Source organism: Phocoena phocoena, chromosome 3 (genome assembly GCF_963924675.1).
Source record: "Phocoena phocoena chromosome 3, mPhoPho1.1, whole genome shotgun sequence".
Taxonomy (NCBI): Eukaryota; Metazoa; Chordata; class Mammalia; order Artiodactyla; family Phocoenidae; genus Phocoena; species Phocoena phocoena.
The window spans coordinates 12,340,249-12,363,959 of NC_089221.1; the positions used below are offsets into that span (position 1 = coordinate 12,340,249).

The following is a 23,711-nucleotide window of genomic DNA, read 5'->3' on the forward strand; positions in this document are numbered from 1 at the left end:
GGCTTTTTATATGAAAAAATGATGTCTCTTTTATTTATACTTTTACAATTTGGCTGGAAGACATCATCTCTCAATGCTTTCCACCATCCATTTTCTCAAATGCACGGTTAAAGAAAGTGTCTATTGTCACATCTTAATAGTAGTAACAGTTCACACTGTCATGAAAATGGCCCTTTTGCAAAAAGACTAGAGTTTTTCTTCCTTCTAAGGATGGAGCCACTGAGAAGCATCTGAGACAAAGGACGTCGCCTCCAGGCAACCCCCCTTCCTCTTTTATCTCTTAAATAAGCTGATGGATTATTTTGAGAAATGGCCCAATGGCCAGAAGCACCTGTGAAGTTGATGAAGAGTCTTTAGTAACAAGAAGGGACCGTGCTTGTTATGACATAGAACTGGAAATGGAAGGTTTTTCCCCTTGTCTCTCTCGGGCACACAGCGCTTACCCAGCCCTGCTAGCCCCTGCCCGGTGCGGAGGCTGTTTGGTTGTTTCCTCCTATTGCTTCCCTCCTGCCCCCCCCCCACCCCGCCCCGGTTCTCAGCAGTGCCGTTCTATCACACGGGGCACTAATTAAAGCCAAGGACAGGATTTGTACCGTTAATTGGTGTTCAGAGCAGAGGCGTTCTTTTCATTCCCTTTGTCTCTGAGGCAGCTTTGTTCCTTCCTGGAATAACTCCAGGCCTCCCTTCCTTCCTTCCCACTGTAGTTACTCAGCTGCTTGAGTAACACCGACGTGGGGAAGATGCTAACAGGACAACCTGTGCATGAGGAGTGCGGGGGCTGCTAGAAGGCCGCCCTGGCCTTGCGCACTCCTCCTGAGACACATCATAGATGGAGATTTCACCTCCGGTGTTGGAGACATGAAGAACTCTAGAAACAGTTGCCCTGATCCTCTTTTCATTTTGTGTTTTGGCTTTTGTTGTTGTTGTGTTAGTATGTGATATCCTGGAGAGGGAGTGGGCAGTCCTCAAGAAAGTATGAAATAATAATTTGAAAAATAAAATTCAGTGCCCTTCAGTTCTTACAGGGGAGTGAGGGGGCAAGATGTCATAAAATCAAGCGAGATAAGGTTAAGTGGATTGTGGATGCAGGATGCACACACGCAATTGCGCAAAAAGCCACAATTGTGGGGTTAACATTTTAATCCTGTTTTCAAGTGCTTAGTTTTAGTTAGAGTAGCATTTTGCTTTTGGTAAAGGTGTTACTAAAATACAATTGTAAAAGGAATTCCTAATTGGTTAGGGCTTTTTGGTTCTCTGATTTGGAACCAAACAACCACGGACCCTAGGATATAATGTCTAGATATATATACTAGATACTTGCTTTGTGGTTTTGGGGGGTGGGGGGATGGAATCGTCCAGTTCCTCATTCTCCACAGCTGTAACTCTTTCTAAACTAATATTCCGTCCCTTGAGACTGAAACTTCAGCTAACCTACTGGGTGGATGACGTGAAGAGTGATAGTGCTTGGCAAGCTGATTGCAAAACATTCCAAGGCCAGTTTTTGTTTCCTGATGCTCCATAAAAATGAGTATAGGGCTCTATGAATGAGTTATGTGGCTCTAAAAAAACGTTTATAAGTTTGTGTAGTTTATAGCATATTTTGGTTAGAAATGTTCATATGTAATTCATGCATTTTCTGGAATGTAGGAAAAAGACTCAACAGTGTTGGCATTCTGAATCTGGTCTAAATTAAAAGTAATAATAAATTTATATACGAATGAAGAGAAATCTGTCACCACCTGAAATAAATCAATCACGTAGTTTAAATCACTAACTGCATAATGTTCTCTTAAACCATTTTGCAGGGGAGTGTCTTTGCATGTCCCTGGCTTCACCTAGAGCCATGTCCAACTGAAAAAATCTACACATTGCCCCCTAAAAAAATTCTTTGGCTTCCTCTTTAAGAAGGTAGCCCAAGGGCTTCCCTGGTGGCGCGGTGGTTGAGAGTCCGCCTGCCGATGCAGGGGACACGGGTTCGTGCCCTGGTCCGGGAAGATCTCACATGCCGCGGAGCGGCTGGGCCCGTGAGCCATGGCCTCTGAGCCTGTGCGTCCGGAGCCTGTGCTCCGCAACGGGAGAGGCCACAACAGTGAGAGGCCTGCGTACCGCCAAAAAAAAAAAAAAAAAAAGGTAGCCCAAGTTATTTTATCTTTTTCAACAATATGAAGACATTAATCGAAAGCATCAATATCCATCATGAAGAACACAGTTCCGAATGTCAGCCTCCCTCAAATAAGATTAGATCTTCCACTGACTAACACTTTGTGTTTGACAGCAGGGACAATTTTGCCCACGGGTTAAACATTCATGGTTCTAATTAGCAGTGTAAGAACCTCTGAAAGCCAGGATGAGATGGAGGGAATATTTTGTGAGCACCGTGTGATTCCTTTTTCCCCCACAAATTAACTTTCTGTTCCCTTAAAAGATGATTATCCATTCAGGGCAATAATATATACTGTATTGCCTTGGAAATAGCTTCGCAAATCAAGAAATTAAGAATCAACAACCCACCATTTTATCACAGAGGAAACCTCATTATCCCTAAGTTAGCAGTATACTAAATACTAAGCAATCTGAGAAAGACGCAGAAATATTTTTTTTTAATTATGTTTTCTTTGCGTAAAGAAAAGAACAGCCATTTGACTTTTGGTGGGGGGGGTGGGGGACACAGAGGATCTCAGCCTCCGAAAAAGCCGAACAAACAGAGGCACCTTTGGGAGCTTTTGTGCTTTCTAAGCGTTTAAGCAGCCCTGGGCCAGAGCAGCAGCCCGCAGGGTGTCATTCATTGCCAGCGTGGCAGTGTGGTCACGGCGGTCAGGGGCAGCACCCTCTCGTGCAGAACCCCCACAGAAGCAGCCTGGTCTCGGGCTGACACCTTTTAATCACGTAGGAGGGGGCCGTGGAGCCAGGTGAGGTGTCAGAGGGCCCCCTTCCCACGCCTCTGCCCTCACTGGGTGTCAGCGCTGGTGTCATCAGTCACTTCCAAGGCCCGGGACTTCACCTGCAGCCAGCGCCACGTGGGGCGCAGGGTGGGCAGCAGGGCCACTCGCTGGCTGGAGAGCTTTCCATATGAGGCTGCTGCTAACCAGCCTTTCACCCTTCAGATATCCCCGGGGGGTGCGGGGGGACCCGTCCATTCGGAGTATGGGGGCTGGGTTGGGAGAGTGTCAGGTTGGGGATGGCGGCATGGGGATGTAAACGTCTGCAGCTTGCAAGGTGTGTGTGTGTGTGTTTCTGGTCTCACTTTTATGTCGTTTTTTTTTTTTTTGGAAAAGTGTCTTTCTTTCATGCAGCAAGGATATCTTGAAACATCTGCTTTTGTCCTTGTATGAAAGTCAGGAATGAGCCCAAACCCCCTCCCAGCCCTCCCTGGCGAGACAGCCCTTCAGGGGTTTCTTCTCCCTTTTGGGGCAGCATAGAGTTTTGGTTGCAGGAAAAGCCTGCTGTTCATCTCCCCAAAAATGTGTATTTCAAGGGCTAGTCCGCATTAAAAACCAAACCAAAAGAAAACCAAAAAACAGAGAAAATGGCCCTGTCATTCCAAGGAGACAGGAGCATGGGCTAGAAACTCTCCTCAAACAAAGCCAGTGTTTGCCCAGAGCAGAGAAAGATCCCCTTAGAAGTGAGCCCCGGCATGACATTGGCATTCCAAAGAAGAGGGCTTTCTGACAGCGTCGTCGTTTTATGACCGCATGGTTTTAACCATTGGAGGACGTCTGCTCCATCCTCCGGGCCAGCAGGTGACGCAGGTCCTCCCGCCCTTCCCCGCCGCACCCCTGGGAGCGGGTCAGGCAGGCAGGTCACAGCACAGCCGTGTCTCTGCCACGGCCCCTTTTGCCCCTTGGCACACGGCTGCCCTCTCCCAGCCTTCTGGTCACCAGGCATAGCAGCTCCCAATCTCGTCTCTTCCTAGAAGCCAACAGCCTGGTGATAAACAGTCACCAGCCGCAGACCCACTGATACCTGGAATGTTCCTCATCCCACAAATGAGCCAGGTCCAGTTTTGTTGAGGGCTTCATAACTCAGTTCACTAGATTTGTATTAAATGCCTTACATTGATCCAGACTCACCCACCCTTTCTATTATCCACTGTCAATAATGACTCCTCCCTCCTCATGTCATTTCTGGAGTGTTTCAGCTTTCCACTTTGGCAGTATGTGCTATCCCGTTCATCTGATTCGCCAAGGAAAGGATTATGCCATCTGCTTTTATCTTTATTTAATTTCTTCACATTTCCTTTTTGGAAGTTCAAGCAGTGACATTCGGATGGAGGGCAAACCTTTCAAACGAGATGGGTTTTGACTAGAAATTCTGACAGGTTAGCATTTCTCACAAGAATGAATCTGAGGCGGAAGAACAGCGCTTGAAGTTTTGTGTTTGTGACACAGCCACGTTTTCCAAAGACTATGTCGTGGTTTAGGTGTTTTCAGAAGCCATACCAAGAATAAATAGCATTTAGAGGTTCCCTAAGATTCAAAGAGCGAATCGCACATGTGGGTGCTGTTTGCATGCTCTGTTTGGGTAGAGGTCACAAGCCTTGGGTCTCTCTTGCTTCTCACGTTGCTGAGAGGTGCTGGTGCGAGGACCCTCTCTTTTTATGACACGACTCCCTAGGACTAGTGCACGAAACGGGTCAGCTGCTCTGTGTGGGCACACACACCCTTGCTTTTCAGCCTTCACAAAGAAAAAGGTTGCTTCCAGTTGGGTCCAGTTGTTTCTAGTTGAGTGTTTTAATTGATGCCAGTAGTTACCTTATGTTCTTCCTTTCAGCGGTCCCGGGAGGTGGCCTGAGAGTGAGCGCTCCCATGGTGTGAGTTTGTGGAAGGGGGCTGCACAGGGAACAGTGAATGTGTTGGTCATTCATGTGCGTTTTCTCAGGCAGCAGAGACCATGTGTTCTTCATTACTGCGTGATCCATGGCCGTGCTATGCTGGACCTCTTGGTTAAATCTAGGGATTATTTAAAAAAAAAAAAATGGGGAATTTATCTTGCTTCTTCGTGTTTTCTGTATCCACTTCATATTTGAAGCAGAGACAGAGTTCCCATTTCTGCATTGAGGACCCACTGCACCAAATTGCGAAGTATGTGAAGCTGGTTTTTAATACCCTTATGCCACATTTTCAGTCATTACCATCCCACATCCGCGCTCGGTGCCTCTGTGCAGCTTCTAACTTTTAAAAAAAAGATCGTTTCCCATGTTAACATGCATTTGCCATGACACTGACAGCCCGGAGCGAAGCCCTGGCCCACCTGCGCCTAGGGGTGGGCAGAGGAGCAGATAACCCACCGAGGATGCAGCGTCCGGTCCAAGCCCGTGTCTCAGCCCCTGGTGCGTCTTTATCGTGCTGAGGAACAAATTATGAAACAAGGACTCTCACAGACAGGAGACGAGTGAGGTGACCAGGGTGGAAAGTTAGGAGTCTAGCAAGAAAAGTGTTCAGATGCTTACTCACAAATAGAAAAAGGATTTAAATTTGGGCAAGTACTATAAAGTACTTGCTCTTATATTCTGACCCACCAAAAGTGTAACCGTATCACCAGGCAGTCAGTTACTTCTTAGTTACTTCAAGTTCTCCACGTAATACCCCAGCTTCACCTCACTCCTCATTGTTGTGAATTAAGACACCTAGCCTGCCCAGGCAATTGTAATCACTGTGTAAATCAGAGAGAAGATGTGATCCCGAGAAATGCATCCGGAAGAATGATTTAGGACGACCTCACTTTCTGTGTGACCTTCAGGAGAATCTCTAGTGTGTGATCGTTTTCAATTATTATTCCCCCCCAAAAAAGTTACCTTGATTCTAAAAGCAGGGACTTAAAATCCAGTTTGAAAAATGTAGAGACAAATGACAATCGTTTACTCAGAAAATTTTGCTCTAAAATACGTTAACCAACCCAGTCAGCAATCATAAGCCAACAACTTATTCTCTCTGTGATTTATAAGTAACCTGTAGACCCGACTTCCACGTGTACATTACAACCTTTCTGATACAGTGGAAGAATTCCCTAAATAAAAGGTGATTTGCTGCATTGAATTCATGACAAGACGGTGGTTTGAGAAGGTACCAGAGGCCAGGCATACCCGATCAAACCCTGCCCAGTCTGTTCTAAAATGGTCTGATGGAATTGTTTTCAGCCTCAAAGTGGCCTTGAATTATCTTTTTCTAGCCCATAGCAATAATGGCTAAATAAGCATTTCTTTAAGTCCTTCCAACCAGAACTGTAAATTAGCACTTTGCTTTGGGAGGGTGCCAGGCTCTGAGTTCAGCTTACCCTGTTTGGAGTCTGCATCAAGACAGCCCTGCAAGGTTCATTTGACAGATAGTTTTGAACACCTACAATGGACAGAAAGATGGGAATATCTTCCTTGAAAACTAATCAGCTGAAATTGCTCTGGGAGCCTCCGTGGAGGAGCAGTTGAAATGTGAGTCAGCTGTTTGTTGGAAAGTGTCCCAATGTTGAGTGTCCGCCTCTGCGCGGTGGTCGTGCCTCAGACGTGACAGGCCATTGGCATTGGTCCCACGTGTGCACGTTTGGCCGGTGCTGCAGAGTGCAGGGTGCCTGTCACAGCAGACGCTCGGTGACACAGCGAAGACGGCAGCACCAGCCGTCAGAGAGATCCGGCTTTGCTCTCCAACTGCTCTCTCTTCCTCCTCTCAGCCCGGGGTGCCTGTCTTTCAGATGGATCCTTACACATCTCACCACCCCACTGCATCCTGTTTTATTGCTTGTCTTTCACAGTTCCTTTTTCTGTGTAAAAATGTGAGTACTGCCTCGTGTTTGTGTTAGCCTATATGTTTACAAAGACCATCTTTGTTCCTTTTCCCCGCAGCAGCCTGGTAAAGAATCACAGTCATTTCACTGTTAGGAAACTGGACGACTTGTCAGATACCCACGCCCAGTACCTGCCAGGGAGAGTGTGGAACCGCTGCCCCATTGCTTTGAATGGCCATTAATCTATGAGGCGCTCGCTTGAAGGGAAAGGCAAACCTTATACTCTAGAGATACAGTCTGAACATAGCAGCAGCGATCTCTGTCCTCCTGGAGCCCCTATGCTGCTAGGGCTGAAATGAAGGCAAGCAAGAGGGCGTGTTGGTGAAGCGTGTTCAAACTCAGGGGCTGGCGTTTTGAATTCAGGGACAGCGCCCTCGGCAATCCGGTCTGTACTCTGGGACACTTAGGAACATCTTCACGCCTTCTTACCATCGTGAAAACAAGGAGAGGGTTAAAATGAAACGTGATCCTTTTCTCAGTCTGCAGCTAGCAGGATATGGTCCCTTTTCCTTTTTTTCTTACATTAAAAAAAAAAAGGCTTTATTAATCACAGATGTCTCAACTGTCGAGACTGGGACTAGAGGGCGGTTTCCCTTCTCCCAGCAGTTTGGGGCTGTGTGTGTTCCCATGGTGGAACTCTGCTGTGGCGGCCGGAGAGGCAGGACTCCCGCTTCCCCCTCCTTTTTTTTAAGTTTTTTTCTTAATTTTAAGAAGAAATCTAGCATGGACTTTGGGTGAACTCTGACTTCAGCAGAGAACCATCTTTGTGGGGTTGTTTTCCCTTCAAAATAAGAGAAACTTTGATTTCCCCTCTTAGGGCTTCAGGCAGCTCACAACTGGCTTTCTCTTATACACACATGAGCGTCTTTTGAAATGAGTGGGACGTGCTGACAGTATCTTTATGCTACAGTTTACCCTGTCCTCTTAATAAGGGACAAGTTATTTTTTTAAATGGGAACAGAATGAAGTAATTCATCTAAGTTGCCTCACTCATCATTCATACATCTAAAAATGATTTTGAGTATGTAGCTGTTTACCACGCTAGGCCTACGATTGGAAAATCATTAATCCAAATCGCCGTTGTCTGGGTACTCACAGTTTTGCATGCATGCCATGTAGCAAGTTCTGTGCTACCAGGGAGTCCGGGAGAAGCTTGCCTCAACCATCTTATGTTTGCGAATAGCAGTTTACAATTTGCAAAGCTCGTTCCTTCTCCCTCCTTCATGTAATCCTACCGTAGCCCTGGGAGACGAGGGAATTCAGGTGCCAGGATGTTGGCCTGGGTCAGGGCCGTGGAGTGGAAGAGCCAGTCTCAAACTCAGACCCTGTGACAAGTCCAGAGTCCTTCCGACGTCCTCAGCTGATCTCCCACCTGGACCTTGCATCAGCGGAGCTTCCCCAGGCTGGAAAGCGACAGGCACATCCCAACAAGGCATGTTGTGAGTGCCGGCATCCTCATAGATGTGGACGGTGGTGACAGGGTAGAAAGGCAGCAGTACTGAATGTACTGAATGTCGAGTCTTTTTTGTCTTCCAAGAAAGTAGGAGTTGAGGGGAAGGCAAGAGATGGGAACAGGGACAGTACAGTCGCCTTGAGTGACAAATGAGTTTTCCATCGTCTTTCTCAGGTGAGTTCGGTCCCGACCCCTCTTTTTGCCGCCTTGCCCACACCACACGTGCTGGGGGGTGTTCACGTGCTCCCCACACTCACCAAGGGCTCCTGGGCCTGGCTCTCGCCTGCAAGAAGGCATCACATAGGGCAGGCCGGTACAGGGACAGCTCTCATCTACTCTGAGTTACCATCTTGTACGTACATAGTTCACAGACTCACAAGCTGGACGAAGATTAGATGTGACCTGTAGCTCGTCTCCAAACTGGTGGGGTATAGCACCAAGTCAGGATGTCACTGTTCACGGGGTCAGCGTACGTTATCAGGCTCGTGAGCTCAGGCTGGAAAACAGCCTGTAGCTGGCAGTCGATCCGCTGACTCACCCGTTCGGTTGTTGGTTTTTGTTTTTTTTTTTGGCTGCGTGCAGGATCTTAGTTCCCCAAGCAGGGGTCGAACCTGTGCCTCCTGCAGTGGGAGCTCAGAGGCTTAGCCACTGGACCGCCAGGGAAGTCCCGACCCATTCGTTATATATTCACCATAAACTTACCAAGCTCCAAGGGTGTGCCAGCTGAGCACGTAGCTGTAAACAACCCAGACCCAGCGCCCGCCCACGTGTAGCCTGGAGTCTAGGTCACGGTGGCTTCCTGTCCTGACAGTTACCCAGCTGGAACTGCAGTCATGAAAGGGAGATGCAGAGCCTGGCCGTGGGCCTCCGCCCTAGGATTACTCTTGTCATTGGCCTGAGCCGCCCACAATCCACCCGAACAGAGAGGAGGGGTCTCAGAGGGAGGAAGGGGGCCTTCCCAGCAGCGTCTGTGCCCAATCGTGACCTTCAGACGCAGCGTGTCAGGGCCGCCGGGAGCTCAGCTGCGTGAGGCACCTGTGTGCAGTAATTTAGGAGCTTCCCAAGGAGACCACCGAACTCGTTTATCGTGTGAGTCACGCTTACCTTTTGCCCGGTAACACTGGAGACCTTAATTCTACTAGATGTCATTAGGACCCGTTGTTTAATTTAAGTTTTGGAGCAGAGCAGTGGGTCTAGGGGTCAAAGTCTGTTCTTAAGATAATGAAAAATAATAGCAGGTCCTTTATTTCATTCTATTAATCATTGACTTAAGTTTAAGTAATTTTTAAGTGTTTTAAAATCTGATTTATGCATTATGTCACAGAGCGTGTAAATGGACTGTTAAAACCCATTGATTTGGGCAAAATGAGTTTCTATGTTGAAAAGAAAAAAATAAGATTTTTTTTTTTGGAAAGTGTCAAACAGCATGAAGAATTAAGTATTATTGTTAAAAACAAACTGGAGAGAGAAGGAATGTATCTGTTTGTTTAGTCTGTGGTCATTTTTTTCATTGCTAATCCCCCGGATTGTGACTAATGTATCAGATGTGCACAGCACGAAATATCTGTTAATCTCAGAGACAGAGGAAGAAATTTTTCCTCTACATTTTCAGACTTCTGAAACGAAATAGATTTTTCAAGGTAAAATTTAAGAAACGACAAAATTTTCTTCTTAGTTTGTAATTGCTGCTAGCATATTTCTTTTTTTTTTTTTTTTTTTTTTTTTTTTGCGGTACGCGGGCCTCTCACTGTTGTGGCCTCTCCCGTTGCGGAGCAACAGGCTCCGGACGCGCAGGCTCAGTGGCCATGGCTCACGGGCCCAGCCGCTCCGCGGCATGTGGGATCCTCCCACACCGGGGCACGAACCCGTGTTCCCTGCATCGGCAGGCGGACTCTCAACCACTGCGCCACCAGGGAAGCCCACTGCTAGCATATTTCTAAGTCATGAATATTCCAGTAAAGTGAAATAATGTTACTTAAATGACGATAAATAGTAGCTCAAGAAGAGAACCGCTATTCCCTGAAGCCCTGGTGAGCTCTGACCTTGGGCAGCTTTGCCTCCCTCCTGGGTCTAGGCTGGACCGGTCAGGCCACGGCCACGTTGGTAATGCTCAACCTGCCAACTGAGGGAAAAAACTCTCTTTTGAACCTGCTTCTCGAAGTGCAGAGAACCAACTCCTATGCGGCTGAGCACGCAGAGAGAAGCTTGGCAGGGTCGTCTCTAATTTCTTTTTCTTTTTGAACCATTTGGTGAACCACCATCTCCTTTCCTAAGCAAGGCAGGGATGCCCTGAGTATCACACTTGCAAAGCCAGCCGGGTCCCATGAGGCCTTGGTGATGGACTGCAGTTCATCGCCTCGTGCCGCCTAAGGCCGCTGGGGCTGCTGCCCGGGGGCGAGGTCTGCGTGTCGGGGCGACGGCCCTCAGCTGCCCACCCGGCCCAGAGCTCTCACTTCTCCGTAACCCCGCACGTTTGGGGGACACAGAGACCATGCCAGGTCTCCCGGTGGGCAGCCTCTTCACTGAAGGTTCATATTATGGGCCGCACTGCTCCCGTGCTGCGTCCCCCCAGATGCTTGCTTTTAGGCACCCAGACACGTGGAAGGTTCGTTTGTTGGCTTAGGCGGTGTCCCTGTCACTTGTGACGTGTGAGGGTTCTGCTGGTGACGTTAAGGCCTGCAGTTGATTTGGCTTTATGAAAGCGAGTCTGCCTCTGTCGTTTTCCTACCACGGAGCTCCGTCACGGACGCTCATCACCTGTCGGGGACGCCCCCCCTCCTCCCCCCGGGCGCCGCCTTCGTGGTTCTCTGTCTTGTGTGGTTACTCGGCTGAGTGAATATTCCTCGAAGAAACGCCCGTCCCGAGAATAGGGCCGTGGATCAGCTTGCTCTGTTTCTCTGGGCTGGGATTTCTGCTGTTTCCAGTCGATACTTCATAGGTGTCTGCTGTACGCCAGGCACCGCGCCAGGCCCTGGGCACACCTCCGGAGACACGTCAGACGAGGCCCCCACCCTCCTGGAGCTTATGTCCTTGTGAGCTCCTCCTAATGGGTTATTCGGGCCCAGCTCCTTCAAAGGCCAGCTTCAGCGTCACCTCCTTTAGGAAGGCCTCCGTGATCCCTCCACCTGATTCTCCTTCTTCTCAACCTCTACCAGGGTTTGTACTCGTTTACAGCATGAAGTGTCACAGTTCTGCCTGAATGATGGTTATGTGATCACTGAAAGCCCTGCAGGTGGGTCCCCGGGGTAAAGGAGGATGTAGGTTTTGCCATCTCTGTCCAGTGGCAAGTACAGGGCTTGGGTCTGCATCCCAGCACAGTAAAGGCACAGTAAACGACTATGAAGTTACATCCCCTGCTGTGGCCAGCACAGTGCCTTGCTAACATTGATAGTTGGTACTTAGAAACACTTTAGCTGAATAAAGTATCATCTACACATGGATTGTGCAACCCCTCCTCTTCCTTCTGTCCTTCCTGTTGTCACCGCAGCAGGAGTGCCCAGGGTAGCGACAGTGCCTGCCTTGTTTGCCCTTTACCCTAAGTCAGCACCTGAGAAAGTCCCCAGGAAGCTCTTTACAGCAGGTGTGCTGTTAACTTCATGGCTTCGTTCTGCTACCTCTTCCCGATGGTACCTGAGGAGAACGAGGCTGACGTGGGGACGTTTTAGTCACTCTTCTATGAAAAGAAATAAAATAAAAATATATGCTCACACACACATATATACACGAGGAAGGGGGAGATGCTGTATTGAGCCTGAGTCTGCCTCTGAGAAAACCTAGACTTTTAAGAATGAGTGATCCAGCTTGAAACGCATCATCTGTTTATGGAAGATTATACCCTCTCCCCTGCTCCCCTGCAAGGCTCGGCCGAGGAGGGAACGGGCAGCAGTCAGACGGCGCTCCGCTGTCTCGCCCGGGCATCTGAGCGTGAGCGGGAAACTGCTGTCAACTGTCTCGTACGTGTAATCACAGGACTGGAATTAACTGCCTTGCTTTGTAACTGCAGCAGGTAATGGTCTCCAGTGCCGCAGAGGTAAATACAGCTAATACAGGCAGCTGAATAACATCATCTTTTTAAAGGTTAATTTTAATTTTCAAGACTTAACAAGATTTAAGAAAATAACAAGCATATAGTGAATGATCTCGCTCCTTCCATTTCCTGAAGTGAAGCGGTTTATTCCATTTTGCTGTGGGAGGAGTCCTCCAGAGTCCAGTGCTCGGGACGGGGCCAAGAAGTGTCCCAGGTCACTGGTCTTGTGTTTGTAAAGTAACGTCTCACGTAATTCCACAGATCTGTTGAGTGTCAGCTGTTACCTAAGTGTGTTTATATCTCCTTTTTTCTCCTGAAAAATTAACAACTCAGGGTCGACTGTATTTAATTTTTCAAATCCAGTGAGAAGATTCATTTGGCTATATTTTCAAGTAACATTTTGGTTACTTGAGGAAGGTTTCTCCTACTCACATTTCTTTTTAAAATGTGTTGTTGTTTTGTTAAGTGTTACTGATATTTTCTCCAACACGTGAAGTAACTTTGCTGAGGCTGAGAGCAGAGGCTGCAAGATGCCTGTGTAGTTCCAGAGAACGGCTGGGAAACAAGGGGCCGTGAGCCGGATTTCCCAGTGAACCAGCCAGCTTTACCCTTCCACACTGAACTTTCTAGAAGGGTGCCGTTTGTCACAGTGCCTGACCAGCTCACGTCTATACACCCACGCACGTGTACATATATACAAGTATACCTCGTTTTATTGTACTTTGTTTTTCTGTACTTCACAGATGCTGCGTTTTTAACTAATTGAAGGTTTGTGGCAGCTCTGCATCGAGCAAGTCTGTTGGAGCCATTTTTCCAATGGCGTTTGCTCGCTCTTGTCTCTGTGTCACATTTTGTTGAGTCTTGCAATTTTTCAAACCCTCCACCCACAAAAAGATTACAGCTCACTGAAGGTTCAGTTGATGGTTAGCATTTTTTAACAATAAAGTATTTTTTAATTAAAGTATGTACATTTTTTTAGACAATGCTATCGGGCACTGAATAGACTACAATAAGTGGAAACATAACTTTTATATGCCCTGGGAAACCAAAAACTTTATGACTCACTTTATTGCGATATTGGCTTTATGGCAGTGGTCTGGAACCGAACCCACGACGTCCCCAAGGTGTGCCTATACTCGTGTGTGTTTATTTATTTATTTTTTTAAACATTTTATTTGTTTATTTATTTATTTTTGGCTGCATTAGGTCTTTGTTGCTGCGCGTGGGTTTTCTCTAGTTGCGGCGAGCAGGGGCTACTCTTCGTTGCAGTGCATGGGCTCTAGGCACACGGGCTTCAGTAGCTGTGACTCGTGGGCTCTAGAGTGCAGGCTCAGTAGTTGTGGCTCGTAGCCTCTAGAGCACAGGCTCAGCAGTTGTGGCGCACAGGCTTAGCTGCTCCACGGCATGTGGGATCTTCCCAGACCAGGGCTCGAACCCATGTCCCCTGCATTGGCAGGCGGATTCTTAACCACTGCGCCGCCAAGGAAGCCCATGTTTATTTATTGAGTGGTACTTCTATTCATGGGAGTGAGTGAAACTGTACATTTATCCACCAGGATTAGTTTTTAACTTCCTTTAAGTTCTTCTTTAAGCCATTCTTTCTTGGTTCTTGTCTATCGAGGAGATGGGTGAAAATAATTCAAACAGTGTGTCCTCCAATGTCTGTGATATTTTGAGTGACAGTGACATTTTGAGCCTGTGCGATAATGATGCTGGTCTCCAGGACTGGTGACTTGGGGGGTTTTGGAGGGGGCAATACACCTGGAGAAGAATCACCGCTAGCAAAGCTCAAGTTGGGGAGCCATTTGATGGGTGAGCATGTGGACATTCCCCCCAGGGCAGAGCCACCAGACGCCACTCCCGGCGGCCCCTGAACTTGGTGTTCGCCTGGGTGGTGACGCTGCTCGCCGGCACGGCGGCACCAACCAGGACTCTGGGGGCTGCCAGTCACACTTGTTTGTTTCTCGCTCTTGCCCCGCAGACTCGCTGTCCGTCTCCAGCAACGATGCCAGCCCGCCTGCCTCCGTGGCCTCCCTCCAGCCCCACATGATGGGGGCGCAGAGCTCCCCGGGCCCCAAGCGCCCAGGCAACACGCTGCGCAAGTGGCTGACGAGCCCGGTGCGGCGGCTGAGCAGCGGCAAGGCTGACGGGCACGTGAAGAAGCTGGCCCACAAGCACAAGAAGAGCAGGGAGGTCCGCAAGAGTGCCGACGCCGGCTCGCAGAAGGACTCGGACGACAGCGCGGCCACCCCGCAGGACGAGACGGTGGAAGAGGTCAGGGCCTCCGGCATCTCCCTCCGGGTCCTGGGAACAGCGAATACACTCGTCTGGTGGTTTTCCCTAAGTTCTGGAAAGGACCAGGGTCAGAGCCCCGCTCCGTTCCTCTAGCAGCGTCTAGAGTCAGGGACCCACGCGTGGCCTCGGATCAAGAAATCAGAGGACCGTGGGCAACCCCGCCTGCTTCAGGAGAACGTGGTGCCCGGCCACCGTAGCCCCCTCTCACCTCCATCACAGGCAAAGCCAGGGGTGCCTCCCGGGAGGCAAAAGATTTACGTGGCCCCTGAGGTTAGCACTCAACCACGGGGGCAGCATTTTGCAAGGAAAGCACCAGTTTTAGACTTGGAAGGACTAAGGGAATGTTTGCATCCTCCACTTACCTCCACCACCACCCCTGCCCCCGTACTCATACACATTCATGCTTATGTCTTGTCCTGAGTAGAAAGCACACAGTTAATATACTTTGCTGACCCAGCAGTAAACACTGGCTTATTCTCATGTCATCGAAGATAAATGTATGTAGGTCAGCCAGGAATTATTTTTAATTTCCCCTGTTTTGGAGGAGGTGGGAGCTTAAAATTATACTGCAAGGAACCGAATTCCTTTATGGTCCCCAAGATGAACCTTCAGCAGTGTGGTATCAGTGAGGGGCCCTCAGAGTTTTTAACTTGGACCCCTATCTCCCAGTTCCCTCACAGGCTCAAAAAAAGGCAGAGAGAGAGAGAGAAGACAGGATTTGTATCGTTCAATTTATTTTGCAGATGTGGGGTTTCTGCTGCTTTTTGCCCGGGTGTGTTTTCACCGTGGGTTTTCACTGGAGCGTATGGTTCATTTATGTCCTCATCTCTCTGTTTTATATATACTGTGTCCCCGTGATAGAAATGAAAAACTGAAATTTTTTTCTAAAAGTAAGAACGGGGAAATTAATGAGATACTTAATTCAGATTCTTAAAGTACACCTTGAATTGTATTTTTCTTTATGTCCTCCTGATGTCAGTGAGTTTTATTTGAGCAAAGTAACAAAAAGTGAAGTATGAGACTAGAGAAACTAAGGGTTATGGTTCAGAGTTTTGAACCTTCTTTTTAAATTGGCTTCTTGAAGATCAGATGTGTTCAGAGCCTAACGGTTAACGTTGGCAGTCCCTTCCCAAGACACTGTCAGTGGCCCTTCCCTCGTCCAAGTTGGCAAGCGAGGGAGCTGGGTTGCTGGAGGGAGTGGAAGCTCCCGCCAGGGTTGGAAGGAGCTTGGCCTTGATTTCTGCTCTCAGTTTCGATCCCGGCTGTGCTTTTCCAGTTAACCCCTGAGGGCTCAGTTTCTGTGGACTGACATTGGACAGTCAGGGCCGGGTTCCAATGGGCGAATGTCGGTCTGGTTTCAGAGAGGCCGGAACGAGGGCCTGAGCAGCGGCACGCTCTCCAAATCCTCGTCCTCGGGCATGCAGAGCTGCGGAGAGGAAGAAGGGGAGGAGGGCGCCGATGCCGTGCCCCTGCCCCCGCCCATGGCCATCCAGCAGCACAGCCTGCTGCAGCCGGATTCACAGGACGACAAGGTAAGGGGGCCCACGCCCACACCGAGCCTCGCCAGGAGAGGGCCTGGTGGTTGCCTGCCGCCGTGCCCCAGCCTCCTTGCAGGACATAGAGAGCGACCCGGGCTGTGAAAAGGCACCTGGAAGATGCCTTTCACCCCAAAAGTATAGATAGCAAAGGCCATTTAGACTAAGCTGTAGGAACCCACGCAGTCTCTCGTACACGTGCGCTTGTATACAGACGTTCAGTGCATTTTTAATGGATGCTTTCGTAATTGCTACTTTTCAAGTCATTTTAATTTTTCTCACTGTACTAACCAGGGTCCCTGAGAGGGCAGAGAAGTCGCACGCCACCTGCGTGATTGCGTCCTAAACGCACACGAGCCCATCTGGTTCTCTCTGTTAGGTGTCTGCACACAGGTGTGGTTTTCAGACGGGATGGTATTGCTGTCCAGTTCCTTTTACCAACATGGCAAACATCTGGGTCAAACCGGAGTTTGTCAAAGTGCAGGAATCAGTTCGAAACCATGAATTTCCTCTTTGGACGTATGCAGAGGCTTCAAGCCAAGTAAATCTTATTTTTTGTTTTGTGGGTTGTTTTGAGTTCTTACATAATCTAAAATTACTCTGTACAGCCCTAAAATATCAAGAAGGAAACCTGGTAACTGTGGCTTATACATCCTCTCAATTTCTGGCCCATCCTGCTTCTCCAAATTGGCAGGTGTTGAAAACCATCCTATGGAGTCATTACTGGTGCTTTTTTTTTTTTGGCAGAAACTAAGGTTTCTGAATAAAACAGAAGTTTTCGTCAGTTTTCCCCCTTCTTCCCCTTTTTCCTTCCCTGACTTCCCTCAGTGCTAACACAGTCACTCGCTGGATGGGCTCGTGCGTGATGACCCGGGGTCGCCCTGGCTCAGTGATCGACGGCCGTGAGGCCAAAGGCCGATCACGCGTTAGCCTTAACCTAAGGCGCCTTCTCTGTAGAACTCCTCTTCTCCCTCCTGCTCCGGGGCCCTCAGTGCACAGCAGGGCTGCAGTGGGCTTGGCAGAAGGAGGGAGCTTGGGTTCGAGACTGGGGTTTGGAGGGCATCTGAGGTACAGACCCCGTGCCATGGGGTGGGGGGCGGTGGGCAGGGTGGCCTGAGATGGGAGAGAAGCTCGCGCCCCACTGCCCAGAGCAGACCCGCCAGGAAGCCAGGCTCTGACAGCTCCTGGGTTATTTTGTAGCGTTCTAAGCCATAGCGTTTTAAAAGCAGAAAACCGGAATTGTGTAAATGTGGATGGTTAGCCGAAAGTGAGGTGCCAGGCCTGGTTGACTTATTTACCGAATAAGAGGGTATTTTTCTCCATTGAAAGAGTGGATTGCACTATATTCTTCTGTTTGCCAAAATCACTTATTGGTTATTGTGTTACCTCTTTGGGTATTACCCACAGAAATTCTTCCTTTACAAAAAGTCTATAGTGATGTTCCCGGAGAGTATATTATCTTGTGACTAATGTTTTGTTTTGTTCTGTTTTCTCTTTTCGTAAACTTTCACTGCAGCATTATGTTGATTTGTGTTCTGTGTCTGTTTTGGCTCAGTTTCCTTACCTCTCCATTTGAATTTTTTCCTTGTTTTCTTCACCTCATCTTCCAGATTTCATTAGACCAAGCCAACATTTGTTTTGCCAAGTGCATATCTGGATCCGCATTGTAACAGCCTCGTTGTAAACGTATAAATCCGTATCTGTCTGCTGTGAGACATGCATCGTTAGGACAGCTAGCCGTGTGTCACATGCATCTCTGCTGTCCTTAATATGAAGCAAGGTTCATATTACACCCCTCTTCTAGTTTCCAGTAAATTAACGGTGCAAGTAATCTGCAAACACAGCGTGTTTGCTAATTACTGAAACTCGAACTCAGTAGCCCCTCCCCCAGATTCCTTACCTGTCCACCCCTGTACACCCCGACTCTAGCCGTAAATGGCATCTGATAGCTTGTGAGGCCACAGATCTCCTGTCCTCTGCACTAATCACTGGGGAAGTGGATGGCACAGAAAATGGTGAGCTTGTCCCCCTCTTCCCTGTCTGGCCAGTACTCCCGGTTCCTTTCCTTTTCTTGTTTCTTTCTTTTAACCCCATCCACACAGTAAAGCCATTTTTAGTATCCAGTTTTGTTTCCCGATTTTTTAAAGGGTTCACTCATTAGCCCTTAAGCCTTTCACTCTTCTGTTGATCAGATTCTCTGCCTTTTCCTCCTTAGCCAGTAGCCTAGCCAGCAGTTGCAAAAGTTAGAATTTTCCCGTGCCCAGTCACCTCTTTGAAAAACATTCTGATGGTACATGACTGCTGATTAGAAACAGACTTCGTCTGCTTTCCACATGTATCCCAGACAGGTCTTATTTAGTATTTCATGTCAGAATATTGTAAATTTTAAAAGATGGCTTTAAATAAATGCAAACAAAGACAAACTTGTGGTCTTTTTGTCTGGAATTACTTTTGAAAGGAGATTGAGCTTGCAGGAGAATTCTGTCTGCCCAGTGACTAACACGATGCATTTCCCTCCCCCTCTCTTTTTCTCGACTTCCTCCATAGGCCTCTTCTCGGTTATTAGTCCGGCCCACCAGCTCCGAAACGCCAAGCGCAGCCGAGCTTGTCAGTGCGATCGAGGAACTCGTGAAAAGCAAGATGGTAAGGCTCCCCAGAGACTCAGGCTGAGGGCTGGAAGCTGCTCCAGGGTGCTACTTGTAGGTGGGCGGGCCCTCATCCAGGTGTGGCTCTGGTCTGCAGGACAGAGTTCGGGAAGCCCGGGCCCACCCTCAGGTTCAGTAATTGGCCTGAAGGACTTACAGAACTTAGAGAAGCCGCAGATGCGGTTCATTGCCGTGAAAAGACACAGGTGAAGATCAGCCAGGGAAGGGGTGCAGGAGCAGGTCCAGGAGGGTCAGGTTCAAGCTGCCATTGTCCTCTCCCAGTGGAGTCATGTGCGCAACACTGACTCTCCCCGCCTCGCACAGTGTGGGATGATACGTGCAGGGTGTCACCAGCCAGGACACCCCCCGCCCCACCGAGCCTTGGTGTTCAGAGTTTTTATTTGGGCTCAGTCACATACACGAGGGTGAGCTCACATGGCTCACCCTTGTCCCCTGCCTCTCCAGGGATTAAGATAGGACGTGGACCAAAGCCCTCACCCAAAGTCACACTGTTAGCATAGACTGTCTGTCTTAGCCCCAAAACCCCAGGTAAACAGAGACTTCATCAGGCAGGACATTCCACAGGCTTAGAGGGACCTCCCAGGAGCCAAGGTCAGTCCTTTCCTGCACCCACATTGTCTGCGGTGCTGGCACTGTCATAGCCAATGTGGTCAACTCCAGTCTTGTCCAAAGCTGTGCACAGGGTCATTGGACTCACAGGTACCACTGGGAGTCTCTCTCTCTGTCTCTGAGATCTTTCACTTGGGTTTGCAGTGTATGAGAGAGAAGGGTTTGCATTGCTGTATAAGGGCTTTATTCTTTTTGTGACCTCTCTGTTGCCAGTTGGTCAACATGGATTCATTTAATAAAAGCCCCAAATCAAATGTTGATTTATTGAAGTTAGGTTTGCATTGTTTCTAACTGATTGAAATCAATAAATTTCTGTGTTTCTTTAGTTTTCCTGTGAAATAGAAAAACCAGTAATGGTAACAACATTTTAGACTAGTACATCCTGCTACCCTACAGCATCTTTTAAAAGTCACACCTCCTAAAGTAAAAGCCCTCGGCCTCTCCCACATTCCATTCTCCATGAGTTTGATGTGTTTCCCTCCAGACAGTTTCTTTGTATATACTCCCCACAGCAGCCCTACGAGGTAGGCATGTACTGTCATATTCTCATTTTACAGATAAGGAAACTGAGGCACACAGAATGCTTAAAAAGTTGACCAGCTGCTAAGGGGCAGAGATAGAAATCTACTATAAGTTATTTAAATAAATTCATAATAATATATATCAATTGTTTTCAATTTTCACTACTGTAAACATCCATTGTTTGTTTATATGTGTGATTAAACCTGTAGGGTAAATTTCCAGCACTGGAATTGCTAGATCAAAGAGTATACAATGGATCCTTAAACAACATGTGTTTGAATTTCATGGGTCCACTTATATGCAGATTTTTTTCAATAGTGAATACTCTAGTACAACACAGTCTGCCCTGGATTGAATCCACAGAAGCAGAACCACAGATACCGAGGAACCACGTATACAGAGAGTCAGCATCCCAACCCCTGCATTGTTCAAGAATTAACTGTACTTCTTTAAAGTTAGGAATTTATCTTCCAAAGCCAGTATTGACTAGGTACCATGTATATAACTCCAGTTTCTTCTCCCACCCACCCCTAAGCAGCTTCTAATGAGGCTGGTTGACTAGGTCAAATGGGGAATTGTATCCAAAATTCAGACTGACAGGTATTGCCCTGCCGTAGCTGGAATTCTCCCTGCTTGGTGTTCTGTGCTGTGATCTGAGAAGGACGCAGTGGGCTTCGAGCTTAGACAAGACATTAGGCAGCAGGGCTGCTAGGACTTGGTAAGTAAGTCAAGGACTTGACTCCACTGGTCAAAAATTCGGGATCATGTGAGTAGGAACTGAGCTAAACCACATCCTGGCTATGTTTTTGAGAGACAAGTTGATTAATGGTCTAAAAAGATGCTTAAATGATATCTAATGAGTTTTCAAGCATTCTTAAACATCCTTAAACATTTTCAAAACAGCCGTTTATACACATCAGTTATATGATCATTAAAATCATTTTTGTCTAGTAATTTAAGTAGTTTTCCCAAGGAATGTTGTGAGACAACACTTTGTCAACCTGCTCGTCGTTATTCTGCAAGTATCTGAATGGATTACATTGTAAGTGGGCTGAGATTAATGTGTAATTAATTCAGATGGACTTCAGATGGAGAGGAGATCTATGGCTGGTCTCTCAGCTCTTACTGCTTTACTCCCCCTTTTAAGTTCTGAATAATTAAACTTTATCCATTGAAACTGACTTATTTCTACTCACTTATGTCTCTTCTGAAGTTAACGGGCATAAAGCTGTTGGCAGAGTGGAAAGGGCGTACGTTTTGGAATCAGATAGGTGTGGGTTCAGACTCTCCTACTGACCGCTTCCGCCTCTCTGAGCCCACCTCTCAGCTGGAAACGGGATGGTAAACCGACTGCTGTTTGTTAAGCTCCCAGCCGGGTTCCCTCCACCTGGGCGCTCACTCGTGCCTCCCCTCCCCGTTGCAGAACCATATTTAGGCTTTTTATGGTGAGCGCATCTCTTCTTCATTCTACGTGGAATGTAATCTAAATTCTGCCCTCTTTTTCTGGTTCAGGGGAAACATAACTCTCCCTTGGTTTCTGGTCACTAATCCTCACACAGGAAGCACTTTTTGTCACTAAAACCTCTAGTGAACCATTTTAATATCCTTTACCCTGTCATGCTCCCCATGACTCTGAGTTACTCCTGCATATCTCACCGTGTGCTGTGGCTCCTTGGTCTTCCTGTTCATTTTCCTGAGGGCCGGCTCTTAGGCGCTCATGACTTCGTGATCGGATTTGAATGCTGAACCATTATCCCTCCAAAGCTGTGTGTGCAGTGGACTGGGAAGGCGAGGGGAGAAGGTGTCCTGCTGTCGTGCGGTGTGTGTTCAGGGAACTGACTCTCCTCGCCCTGAACCTGCGGATTCCGTCTGAAAAGGAAAAACCGCCCCACACACCTTTCCTTGGAATTCGCCTCTCTCTCCACCTCCACGTTCCTGATCAGTATTGGAAGGTGTGGGCAATGGCAGCTGACAGCTACAGGGACTGAATTTGACTTTGGAGTTTCCTTCTCTTTGTCGATCTGAATATAAAGGGAGATACAAGAAAGAATGAAAATCAGTGAAATAAACATGTAGCTCAAGATATTAGAAGAACAACAAAATTTTCTTTAAAAAAGCAGAAGGAATGAATTCACAGAGATAAAAGCAGAAATGAATGAATTGGAAAACAGAAAAATAGAATAAGAAATAAAACCCAAAATTTGTTCTTTCAAAACATATGGACTTCAGGTAACCTTCCAAAGAAAATAGCCCAAATTCACAACAGAAGAAATTACAAAGGAAAGATAAACTGAGGGAATTGAAACAATCATGACACGTTACTTTGTTCAACGCTTTGAAAGCAAATTTGAAAACCTGGATGAAATGGGCAGTTTCTTAAGAAAATCAGTTTACCAAAACTAAACTCAGAAGAGCTAGGTCTGCACAGGTAGTCTCTCTTCATTTAAGAAACAGGGAAAGTTGACAAGAACCTACCCACAAAATCCCACCCAACCCAGAAGGTTCCACAGATAATTCATCTGAACCTGTAAAGTCCCAGTAATTCCAGCTCTGGGGCAGCTTTGAGCCTTTTCACTCGCGCACAGTTGGTGGGAGAGCCACTGGGCAGCCAGGAGTGGATGGCACAAGCGTGACTGCAGCCTGGGGGCGTGACTGCAGCCTGGGGGCGCGCCTGCACCCTCCCTGGCCACCCACCGGGGTCCACACCAGCATGTCCAGGAGAGGCAGCGGAAGGAGCCTGGATGCCACTGGGGCAGGTCCAGACGGGGCCTCTCCGCCCACTCTGCGTGAGCGGCCATCTGGAACCTTTCTTGTCTCTCTCTCTTTGCTCACCGTTCAAGTGACCGTAATTAAAGCTAACAAGCTTCAGCTGTTTCCTTGCACATCTGGGCAGGAGACGGCGCCGCTGCTCCCTCCCTCGTCCTCCAGCCTCCAGTCTCCTGAGTCTCCTGTCCAAGGCCTCCAGGACCACGCGCATGGACCAGGCCGTGCTGCTACCACGAGATGTGTGCTTCCACTAGAGGTCAAGAGCTATTCATTTAAAAATAAGAATGCTACTTTCCCATCAAGCCCCGTTCTTTAACTGTTTTTCATAACTAAGAGCAGGAGTTGGTGTGTTTGTACAGCTCCATGGGTTTGAACAAGATTGCAGGAACAGACTTGGTGTTCTCAAAGCTGTGCTCAGTGATGGCGTCAGCTTCAGCCTGTTACTCCTAGGGGGGAAATAGGACAAGCATTAAAGGTTTTAATATGATAGGAAATATTAAGTGTTCTTGTAGTTTGTATTGGGCTTTTGTTTGAAGAGAAGTAAATCACATTTTCCCCGTTAAGTTGTTGAAATACCTTTTGGTCATCTCTGCCCAGCCAGGGTGCTTTGAAAAATTTAAAAGAACTATCACCTATTTGCAAATGATGTGACTGACAAGGGATTAATCTCCAAAATACACAAACAGCTCATGCAGCTCAATATCAAAAAAAAAAAAAAAAATCAAAAAATGAGCAGAAGACCTAAATAAACATTTCTCCAAAGAAAACATACAGATAGCCAACAGGCACATGAAAAGATGCTCAACATAGCTTATTATCAGAGAATGCAAATCAAAACTACAATGAGATGTCACCTCACACTGGTCAGAATAGCCATCATCAAAGGGTGTGGAGAAAAGGGAATCCTCCTGCACTGTTGGTGGGAATGTAAATTGGTGCAGCCAGCATGGAGAACAGTACGGAGGGTCCTTCAGAAACTAAAAGTAGAGCTACCATATGATCCAGCAATCCCACTCCTGGGCATATACCCAGAAAAGATGAAAACTCTAATTCGAAAAGATACA

The 23,711-nt window shown here is 47.7% G+C and overlaps 1 protein-coding gene across 1 annotated transcript in view; it reads left to right on the forward strand.

Moving 5' to 3' along the window:
- Window positions 1-23,711, forward strand: part of TRIO (trio Rho guanine nucleotide exchange factor) — a 372,408-nt gene that overhangs the window by 317,790 nt on the left and 30,907 nt on the right. Inside the window, exons 35-37 of the mRNA XM_065873385.1 lie at window positions 14,236-14,528; window positions 15,911-16,081; window positions 18,632-18,727. Of these exons, the coding sequence (XP_065729457.1) occupies window positions 14,236-14,528; window positions 15,911-16,081; window positions 18,632-18,727 (560 nt within the window). The remainder of the gene's footprint in view (window positions 1-14,235; window positions 14,529-15,910; window positions 16,082-18,631; window positions 18,728-23,711) is intronic.